The 12062-nt window shown below is 40.1% G+C and overlaps 1 protein-coding gene across 1 annotated transcript in view; it reads left to right on the forward strand.

The window, feature by feature from the left end:
- LOC109470774 (CMP-N-acetylneuraminate-poly-alpha-2,8-sialyltransferase-like) overlaps nucleotides 1–11403 on the forward strand; it is a 48989-nt gene extending 37586 nt beyond the window's left edge. The window contains 3 exon segments of the mRNA XM_019769849.1: nucleotides 3068–3215; nucleotides 3217–3620; nucleotides 8755–11403. Of these exon segments, the coding sequence (XP_019625408.1) occupies nucleotides 3068–3215; nucleotides 3217–3620; nucleotides 8755–9031 (829 nt within the window). The 3' untranslated portion in view covers nucleotides 9032–11403.
- Nucleotides 11404–12062: the final 659 nt, after the last annotated feature.

Genomic DNA, 12062 nt, shown 5'->3' on the forward strand with positions numbered 1-12062 from the left:
TCACAGGCAGGGAACAGGTGTTCGTATGGGAGTCACCCGAGGTCATCGGAACACAACTCAAGTTATTTTTGGATTTTTTAGAAGTAGAGCCGTGTTCTATTGGGTCACCTGAGGTCATATGCGGGTGATTATTCATTTTGTTTAATGTATGGATTGGGATGAATAAATACCCGATTTTGACTCTATTTGTGACATTACGGCGACATAAAGAATGTGGAATGGAGCCTTCTGATTGGTCAACGTCACCCGGCTATATGATAAAAGACTTTTAAGATTCTGACAGGGTGTATGTTTCAACAACTCTGGGTTGTTGCATTTTATACAGTAGTGGTAGGTAACATGATAGGTAGCTGGCAAGTGTGTTACTGCAAATGCACTTAGTTTTGCAGTAGGAGGGGAAAGGTTTTGCTGTGTTTTAAGTTTACATTTGAAACGATTCACGATGTCATGATGTCTCCAAATTTCACTAAAATAAAACCACTGCAAATGTGAACAGATGGAGATAACAGAGACTGAGATAGCAGAGATTGAAGGTAGAGAAGCTTATCATAATGCCTTCTTCTATCTGGCACCTGTTTTCTCAGAGGGATCAGCTGTTAGAAAACAGGTGCCAATCAGCTGTTAGAAAACAGGTGCCAATCAGAAGAAAGTAACAATTTTCTTCTCCAAATCTACCTGAGAGGAGAGTCATCACTGCATGGTCATATTACCGGGAGTAACTTATCTGCTCAAACATTGTTTGACCTAACCTTGCAGTTGCAGAGCTTTGTGATTTCATATTGGTTGACTATATATATTGCTGTACATGTATGGTGTTGGCACACACTGTCTCTGTAAATACAAGGCCAGACTATAAGAATTATCAGATTGATGTGAGGCATATATAGATGTTGATTTGGCTGGAATGGTAAAAGGTACTCTCTAGATCCTGATAAAATGGATGTTTGAACTGCCCTGGTATTGAATTGACCTCATTGCAGCCGGGACTACCCTTTTGTTGCCAAATTTGCACTGGTTACAAGATTAGTTGGCAGGGAAAAGGTTAAAGGCCACATGCAGGTTACATAACAGTAGCTCGGCTCTGGTCGGAAGAAGGTGCCCTAAGCTATCTGGCCGATAGTAGGCTGGGAGCATTCAATTTCAAAAGTCTGTCTTTTTGTCACATTTTCACGTAGTATGTTGAATCAACCCTATCCTATCCCATACCGATAGTCATGGAGCAAAAATTCGATGCCGCTTTGCCGTACGAACGCCGTGAAAAACTACGTGCCTCCCGCCGCCGGCAGTGGTGTCAGCCATTTTTTAAATTTCCGAGCGCTCGCGAACACTTCCGACTTCTTCCGACCAGAGCCGAGGATGAGTCACGTGGTTTACCGCGACCTTTCCCTACCCTGTGCGCCCACGTGACCTACCCTGTGTGCAAAGGATCCTGGGAATTTGCAACTCGTGAATGGATACATTAGCCAGAAGAGCATTTTGGTTATTGATGGAGTTTTCCCTCTTTGACTTTCAACTGCGGAAAGTGCTGTGGGTATTTCGAGAATGCCATACCACTTTTTTGATACCGTAAATTCATTTATTTTTGCGGGGACTTAAGTAAAAGAGGTTTTCACTGTGTTTTAAGTTTGTAATTGAAACAATTTTGTAATACAGTAGGTACATTTTTAGAATGAAAATACATTTTTATTCAGAGGAGAGTTCACTGGAAAAAAAATCAAATATTTCAATATGCTGGTATTGTGCATGTATTGTGGCAGGAAAGAAACTAGATCACTTTTTCAACATACATGTGTATTTATATAAAATGTACATTGTGAAATTACCTGCAAAAAGTCTAAGGCTAGGCCTTAAGGATGGTAACCGAGGTAAAAAATCACTTTCTCTCACTTGTTGGATCTATGAAACCTTAAATGTTATAGATAGGGCAGACAGACATCCAGGAATTAAAGTCTGTAGCACTGCAAATGGTGTGAATCATGATAAATAGGAAATTGTGCTTGTGTTAATGTTCATGTGGAATCCTACAGCTTTGGCAGCACTGTGCATCCGTGGATCCAGGATGACAGATTCGGGGATTTGGCTGGCTTTTTTACACTTGTAGAAAGGCACATAAATCAAAATGCTGGAATAGCTTTTTCCAGAGGGACTAGAGTGGGCTGGATAGAGAGAATGGCAATTGAACAAAAGTGTGATTTATCATTATGTCTTTCCATGGCGTGTGCATTAGTACTGAGGGATGGTTGTTCCAAAATCTTCCATGAAAGACAAAAAAAAGAATTTTCTTGCCGGATTGTCAGTAATGGTGACTGAAACACAACAATTGTATTAATCATTCTATTTCAGGCAATGGAATATTTTCAAGGGATTTGGAAAATTACGGAAAATATATTGTAAATGTAACTTGAACTTGTGTATGATGTACACATCAGCATCAATGTCATTGTATGGGAGATTGCATCTTTTGTGTAGGTCTTTTTGTAAAACCCAGATTAATGGTTCAGTCTATAATGTGTAATGTATACAGTCATTGTTGAGTATCAATGGAAGTACATTTTGTAAATCCAGAGACAACAATTATCATATGCATGTTGCAGTAAATAGTTTTGTAGATTGTTAAGCCACCTTATATGTTGCAGTAATGTTTTTGTCAAGTCTTGTCAGCAGGGCAAGCCCTTTGTAATAGCCACTGGCTAGTTGTTGGGCAGTGCCCTGGCTGTAAGGATTGAAAGCCAAACCAATAAATAAATAAATGCATGTTGCAGTGCCTTTCAGTGCAGTTCAGTGGGGTCGTGTGGTGTAACTGGCAGAGTGCTCGACTCAGAACCAAAAGGTCACGGGTTCGAGTCCTGACATGCCACCAATCTTGTGCCCCTTGGGAAAGACACTATTTATTTACATGACTTCCTCACTTAACTCAATTGAAAATGAGTATCATGTGTCCTGTATTTGCAGTCCTCTGCATTGGTGGCGGTATAAAATAAGTTGATATAACTTGAGTGTGCCGTCACCATGTCGTAATGTTGGAATAAAAAATTTTAAATATGGCAATTTTCTCTTCACATTCCAGAAATGCAGTCCGTAAGGTGATTGACACCGCCAAGAGCATCTCCATCCTGCGCTCGCAGACGCACATCGGGGACGTCATGCACTACGACATCGACAACCACAACACCTCAACATCAACCAAGGACCTGTACGACCTCCTCCCGGAGACCCTCCCCGCTCGAGGGGCGGCTCTTCAACTCATGCGCCATCGTGGGCAACTCTGGGATCCTCCTGGGCAGCGGCTGCGGGCGGGAGATTGACGGCCACGACTTCGTCATCCGCTGCAACCTCGCCCCCGTGACGGAGTACGTGAAGGACGTGGGCAGGAAGTCGGACCTGGTCACCATGAACCCGTCCGTGCTCCCCACGGCGTTCGGAGGCCTGAAGGAGAAGCACTGGGAGGAGAAGTTTGTGAAGAGGCTGCGCATGTTGGAGCACTCCATGCTGTGGATCCCCGCCTTCACCACCATCAACGGGGAGAAATACGTGCAATATACAAACAGACTCATCCTGAAGAATGACCTGAATATCAAGACTCTGTACCCCACCAAACACTTGGCACATTCCATACGAGGGTGAGTAGAACACGTATGATGTCATATGCTTTTAAGCATAGTACTACATGTATGTCATCATACGTGCTAAAACTTTATTCCAACACAAAAAGGTACACAGAGATTAAATTTTCACTGGTGACCACTGACCACTGGTGACTGTCACATTCAGGATAAGAAATGATGACGTTTAAGATGCCTCTGGGCCTAGCTTGCGTTTGTCAAACGAGAATTTGTACCAATCTTCCATTATTCATTAACTGTCCAATTACTCGACCAAATGAAGATTTACGTGTGAGACTATATCTCTTGACACTGCGTTTAACTAAACTTCTCCCAAGAAAGCCTATTGATGATGATGAAATGGTTTATTAAGGATAAAAACCCTGGCAGCCTTACATAGGCTGAATTGTGGTTCTTTCACAATTCATTCATCTTAGACAACATAATACAAAATTCTTATCACATAGATTAAAACAGGAATGTACGATCATTCAATATATTAAAATCAATTAGTGACTACATTATTTTAAAACGTTTTACTTATAGATAAGCTATTTTATATACATGGAGGCCGCACGGAAATTTACATGTTATCATTTAGCAGTCGTACGCAGAAGGGAAAAGTGCTGTTCTGATACCGAGCAGTTCTGCATTTGTACTGAGTAAAGAAGTTGCTATTTCTGAGAGTTCTGAGGTGAGTATCACCCCGTCTAGGTGGCAACCATTCACGGCATTTCTCAGAGTTAACAAGTGAAGTTGCGAATCTTAGGCACAGTTCCTGTCGTCTAGCGTCAAGACGGCTGAGACCGGTAAGGTTCAGAGCAGATTGGTAGTCGGTATAGTCATTACCCAGTATAGTCCTTAGTGCTCTTTTCTGGACCCGTTCAATTTTCAGGGACAGTTCTCTAGTCAGACCGGGGTGCCATAACACGCACGCGTACTCGAGGACGGGCCGAACAAAACCAATGAAGATGAGTATGAGGTCACTTGTCTCAAGTCCGTGCTTCTTTAGATTTCGTAGCACATACAGTCTTTTACTCCCTTTGCCGAAAACTGTAGTCACATGCTCAGTCCACTTTAGGTCGTGCTGCAGGATAACTCCAAGGACACGTGCTGACTGTACCACCTCAAGTTGGGAGGGTCCAATTGTGATGACAGGCGGCGGGGGTGGATGCCTAGCGAAGCAAAACACCATCACTTTGCACTTTGATGGGTTTAAAGCCATGTGGTTGTTTTCAGTCCATTGCGTCAGGCCATTAATGTCGTCTTGAATTCTGGGGACAGTGGACATATGCCGTGATTCAGCAGCAGACATATCATCTACGTACTTAAAACTATTGTTTTGACTGTTGAACATCAGAATGATAATAAATTATAATGGCATGGCCTCACACGCCCATTGCCTAAGCAAAGCTTGACTTCATATTTCTACATGTAGGAACAGAAACTGAGAGAACTGTTGAAGTGACATTCTCTCGGCCAGGTTGCGCCAGTCATCAATCTTGGATAGCGGGTCACTGACCTTTGGAAGCGTTTTGAGAGGAGTGTGTTTTTCAGGCAGGGCTTGAAATACTGGGTGCATATGCACCTTTAAAGTTAGTGCAGGTGAAATTGGGTCTGTGCAGGTATATCTGATATCTAACCTACCTGTATCTAACCTGCCCTGGTCCATGTACAGTAGGCTTAGCACACAAATGCAGGTGTATGTGTATTTTCATTGGCTGTATTGACTGTCATCACCTCAGAATTATAAAAAGAAATAATGGCAGTTGTTTCTAAACAGTTTTTAGTATGATCCAGGCCTGGTATGATCCATACATTTGTACTTCATAAATACTGAATGGTGCAGGGGAAAATTTGTCTAGGGCAAGTAATTTTCAATGTTACATGCACCACTGCAGGTATGCAGAAAAAGAAAGGATTTCGATCCCTGTCAGGTCACCTCTCAGGCTTACGCTCCTGAGCAGGGGTAAAACTGAGGTGTGTTGTTAGCCTCAGGTGGTCCCTGGGCTGTAGAGGGGGATGTTATCAGGATAAGGTAGCAGCCCACCTGGGGGCAGGGCCACAAACTAGGACAGCCGATACACACACTTCAAAACAATCACCAGGCAGCACTTAAATTAAAGAGAAATCACTTGTGCAAGGCCTCTTCAATTAAATTTTTTGGTAAATCTTGGATTAAAAGAAAGATGGCATCCAATGCAATTTCAGGGTCCACCGTGGTAAAAACAAAAATATTCTGGATAAGGAAATCTGTCTGATATTAACATCTCTACCAATTCTTAATACATTTCCGTCATCATTTCATACTTGAAGCGTTTTTTATTGAAATAGCCCCAAAACAAGCTACGTGAGGCATCTCTTTATTTTTTTGGTACCACCCATAAATAGCTTCTTAAGAACCAGCCTACTATACAAAACAAACTGTTCTCTGTCTTGTGATATTGTATTTTTGCTTCACAGTTGATGATGCTACATGTGTGTATATTATAGGATTTATTCAACTTACCACGGTACTGCATTAAAAGAATGACCAGAAAATTGACTTTCACAATCCAGTTTTGCCATCCTGAAATTAGATACCTTTAACTGGAAGACCAATATCAGTGCAGTCAGCGGGAAAAGTGTTTTTTGGAAGTGAATATAGAGAGATGCATGCTTTCTCCCCAGCCCTGTTTTGATCTAGTCTGCACCTGCTCCAGTTTTACTCTAAAATGTCCAAGAGACAAGTAAATGAATTGGTGTGGGCACTTAGTCCACATAAGAGGACTTCTTTCAAAGGACCTCCCTAACAGAATGACCATTCAATATCTGATGAAAGAACTCTGATGAAGTCAAGCCCTCAATGATTCGTTATTGTGGGACTTGACTTAAACCATTTTGATTAACCGAAACTCCAACTCTTTTTCTCAGTTGCATTTCATCTCTCTGCAAAACTAGTATGTAATCCATTTTTTTACTAACAGGGCCAGAATTGAGTAGCTGCACAAACAATCAAAGTTCCTTTTATCGAGCATTAAGTAGGAAAGTGCGGCTGAAACCATTCTGGGGTAGACGATTCATTAGATAAATTTGGTTGAGAGCTGCCAGCTATCAATGTGCTACACAATAGATCGTCTTCCATGCCACATCATGCTGTCAAACATTTCTGTCACATTCACAAGAGTGAGGAAAAGAGATTTTTGCCATAGCAGTTGTGATCAGTTGTGGTATTTCAAATGCATCGATCCTTTCATCCGAATCGTTCCCTTGTCATCGCTGTTCAAACGTGGAGCTCATCACTGAGCCAAACTGTCTGCAAACAAGACAAATGAACACAGGACTGGCATTTATCAATTTCCCCGGCTGGATAGAAAAGTGTTCTCGGGGTATTATTGGAGTGATTGGTAGGGATGCTCTCTGCATCAGTTTCCATTGGATGAGGCTTTAAATGGATTTAGGGAGAGCGAGCGAGATGTTTTAGGGAGGAGATTTATATGATTGACTTAGTACTACGCCTAAAGCTCAGACAGAGTGATATTAACCTTCAGCCTGCTAAGTTAGCCAGTTGTTGCCAAATTTATATTGGTTTGGTGTTATGCAGCAGGGATAGATGCATGTCATGCACAGGGGAAGAGAGCACTGCATGCTGGGAAACAACCCCAGGAAATGCATCACTCTGCCCCCCTCCCCCAATGGATCAGCTTGAAAATATCAAAGAGGGGACTATGATCTACAAGGCTTGCATGTAGGTTGGAAGGATATATGAGTCACATAAGCAAGACATCTAAACGTCAAATGTTACTCCTAAGACTGTCTTCTTCCAATACCTTCTGTTTTGATTGAAGGAGGGACAAATATCCTACAACCACAGAGGTATACAAAATAAAATTTGAAAAACGCTCAGAGAGTTGGTACGTTTTGCCTCCACCATCGTTGTTTGGAAAGACGTACATGTACAGCTAAAGCCCATATTGAATAGCATAATAGCCTTGTGTGAAAACCCATTCATATACTTATCACTATCATCAAAGAAATAGCATTTTATATGTAGTGTCCGTGGGGGATATGTGTTGATGATGACAGTACATGTTCCATAGGGACTGCCATCTGCGACGTTCCTCATTACAGATGACATTAGGAGTCAGCCATGCAGGCGCTAATCGTCTAATTCATCACACATCAACCTAATTAGTCCTGACACTGCCCAGATGCTGACACTGTGATGACTTGTAACAAAAAGAGAAGGCCATGTAAGCATCAACGAATATCAATCTGTACCTCTTAATTGGCAACAGTGTTGGCTAGAGCTGTGTACCTAAACAAATTTTAGGTACAGGTACAGGTACAGGTACACAGGTTTAGGTACAGGTCCGGACCTGAACCTGTACCTGAACAATTCGACCAATTTATATGCTCTTCTGAACTCCTTCAATAACAAAAAAACATAAATAAACTTGATAGTTAAGGTTTATTCTTTGTTTATGGCGAATGCTCAGATAAAATATAGGCAAAACTAAGATGTTTTTGTTTTCATGAACACACTGTCCTTACACAGGGACCCATTGTTAACCAGACATTTGAGGTCACAAATAGGCATAAAATTAGTGTGAAATTGTTTAGGTACAGTACCGGTACTGAGGGATTAGGTATTTTGGACCTGTACCTAATCAATTTTTCCGGTACAGTATCGGTACTGCGTACCGGTACACAGCTCTAGTGTTGGCTTATTGTTTGAATTGTGAACTTGTAAATATGACTGTTTTGTAAGGGAAAAATATTGGATATTTAATTAATCCATCATTATGCCAACAGGCATGAAAACGTTTCAAAAAACTACAACAATTTCACAGTAAACACAAAATTCAGCACCAAGGACAAGTGCAACTGAGTTTCAGCACCATGGACAGGGACTGTAGATTAAGGGTACTAGTAGTTGTAGGACTTACAGTATTGTCTAATACTAGTATGACTAATTGATTCCGAAGGAAGGCTACATGTTGCGGTTTTAAGTATTGATTTAAATGAAAGGTTTATTATGATAACCAAAGGTGAAGATGATAGCCAATGTACCAATGAACAAAGGTCTCCTGTTTTCTTCCTCCTGTGTTCCTTCGTACTACAAGAATCATTTAACTGCAAAGCGTTAACTACATTTCTTCTCCTCTCCTAGGTTCTGGCTCCAAGCCAAGACGAGGATCAAGCGCCCCAGTACCGGTCTCTACATGTACACCATCGCCACCAGGTTCTGTGAGGAGATCCACCTGTACGGCTTCTTCCCTTTCACGGTGGACGTCAACGGGCGGCCCGTCAGATATCACTACTACGACAACGGGAAGTACAACTTCTACGACAAAAGAAGACCCCATTCCATGCCGGTGGAGTTTCAGGCACTGCGCAGGCTACACGACAAGGGAGCACTCAGGCTTTTGACAGACAAATGTACATAGTAGTAGAAGTAACGTGCTTCGCCTTGAGGCCTTCGCTATGTCTCAGAGTTTGCTTGTGTTATCGTTCTTACATTAAGATTGTATCAGTTAAGATTCACAGTTCTTAACAGAAGCAAGATAATAACTGAAGATGGAGAATGTTTTGTTTTACTAACTATATACACAATGTAAAATGTATTAAACATTGCATTGCTTTTAATGGGGTTTGAATGAAAACTTCATCTTCAAAACAATTGAATATGTTTCATAAGTTATGCCATTTCACTAAAAATGATAACAGTTATTGATTGAGACTTATTGTACCATACCAAAGACATACAATCGTCATGTAACTTACCAAGATGCTATCATGATTATAAACCATGCATTTGTACCACCAAAAATTCTCAGTATACATGTAATTATAATAATCAAAAAGTTGATGCTGAGTATATTCTCTCACTGGATAGTACTAGTCCTGTTGAAAAGGAACATGCTGTAGAGCAAAGACAAAATTTTCTTATGAAAAGAAAGTGATCTTTTTGAATAACAAAAAATAAAACAAAATGTCAATATAGAATATGGCTCTTAACATATCAATTTGTGAGGTTTGTCAAAGTTTTGTACAAAAGGCAGAAAAGTAAGAATTTTTCATATTAAATGCACAGAAATGATTTTAAAAATTGCACCAGCACCACCCCACCCCCTTCACAGTCTAACCCCTAAAAAGTAGAATCTAAAGTACATGTATATCTAACGTTAGAGAGGAACTTTTTGATACAAGAGAACACAGATAGATGAAGACTGACCTAAAATGAGTTTGAATGTCATTGCCCGACTTCATATAATAAAATGAAAAAAAGAACTGCAACTCTTTGAGTAGTTGTGATCACACTGAAGCCAGACTGTCTTTTTTACCCTTTAAATGATTTTTTTTATAAATAACAAGGTAGGCCAAGAATATAGAATAGATAGAAAAATATCACATGGTGCTCAAAACATAATAAGACATAACAAAACATTAAAAAATGTATAACTTTGTTCTCATGTGAGAACATTTTCTCTGTTGTGTTTTTCCTTTAAACATGTAACTACCAACACAGGTGAACTTATATAAGATCATAAGAATGTGTTATTGCTACCACACAGAATAAAATTGCACACTAGGAAACAAATGAAAAAGTTGTATGGGCATTGAAATCAGTGACACAGTGTCTTCTTTGATCTTATGAGAGTGAGTTCTTTGCAAGAGATACTTAGGTCCAAATACACTTTATGTTTACTGTTGCTATCATCATTGAAAACCACAGTCCGCTTTGTCAGTTGTTCTGGTACATGTACTAAACCTCTGTACCTGATGTTAGGTTTTGTATGCATCCCCTGTGTTAAAAGGATGGATAAATACACTGTAACAGTAGCAAACTATATTTAAGAAACCACAAATATGTTGGCGTTATTAGCTCGGCCTTCAGGATAGTCTAGATTGTACACATATCTTTAAACATTCCTTCAAGGGTTTCACCTCTCTATGCAGAACAGTTTTATTTTCCCCAAGGGAAGAAATGCAGAGAGTTTTGTATGCTAACGTTTTATTTTCAAAACTAGTATACCCCATGGTACTATTATATAGTGATTTGCTTGCCACAATCTTGAATAGCACGATAGTATTCTTTATACTGTACTTGAATATATGTAATATTGTGTACTAGCTGCTTGTTTTTAGTATACATGGAAAAAACAGATTCGGAAAATACCTTCATGATGACCACAACATAAAGAAGATACAATTTGTCAGTAGAATGAGGGAAGACCTTCAATTTTATGTGTGGTCAGTATCTGACAGGAATAAACAAATAGATATATACACGTACAGTGCTACAAGACTTACTTTGGCAGCATGATACCAGCATATTTCAGATCACTGTCAAATGCAAACTTAGCTGTTGAGATTTGCAATATTTGTATACAAAATTTTATAGACCTTATACACGTACAATGCTTGTTGACCTTCTATTCATTTTTGTACAGCTCCTCTTTAATGATGCCTTGCCTCCTATGACTATTGTACGGGACGTTTTCATCATTTTGTATGTCTCATATTCTGTACTATATAGTAGATTTAATCTATATATAGCAACTTTTTAAAATGATCTCAATCTATTTATGGTAAGTTGAATGGTGAAAAAAAACGTAGATGCATATAACTCGAATATGAGGAAAATTCTTTTGTTTTTGATCTCAGTGCATTAAATTTTAAGGTAGTTGATGGGCAAAAGAAAACTTTGAATATGTTCGACTACTTATAGTAAACAGTTTTTAGTACTACTGTAGAAATACATGTACAACTGCAACCGTTTAATGCAGTTTGGCAGATAATGATAACTATAGTTTGAATAAACAAGAATGAAAGTATCAGTGTCTGTGTGAATTATTTATGCCCAGAACACCGGACCATCATTGAATTTGATAAAACACAGAAAGTGCCTGGAAGTAAGGTAGTAGTATGCACGCCTGTACTTCATGTACACTAAGGTGGAGACAGGCAATGCCGCACTACCAACCAAGTCCCTGGAAGGTCCTGCACCCTTCTGGGTGTCATGCTCCACAGACCACGAATTATGAAAAATGAGCATCGGTCTCCAAGCAATAATGACTGACCAGCTTATTCAGGTCAGCAAGCAAAACTCACATTACACAGCCCAGCGCCATCTGGGTACAGGTAGAGAGGTGCATGGGCCTTATTGACCTAGATTTGGAATGGAAACCAATTATTGGAATGGAAAGGAGTTCTGATGCGGTACTTCACTTTCGGACCAGATGGGGTAACTAAGAGATGGAAAAGATGCGCTCGGTCAGTGGAGCACCCAAAAGGTTTGTACATGGAACCATCACGTTAACGAGGGCAATATTAAAAGGGGATTGTAGAAAGGTAGTGGGGATCAAAGTACTGATGATGGGTGCATAACAGGGTTAGATGGGAGAGTCGTATCACAGGTTGACCTATTTGAGATCATAATGGCTCAGAAAGGTCTTTTATGATCAACTCTACCGG

Source organism: Branchiostoma belcheri, unplaced genomic scaffold (assembly GCF_001625305.1).
Source record: "Branchiostoma belcheri isolate BF01 breed outbred unplaced genomic scaffold, Haploidv18h27 scaffold231, whole genome shotgun sequence".
Classification (NCBI taxonomy): domain Eukaryota; kingdom Metazoa; phylum Chordata; class Leptocardii; order Amphioxiformes; family Branchiostomatidae; genus Branchiostoma; species Branchiostoma belcheri.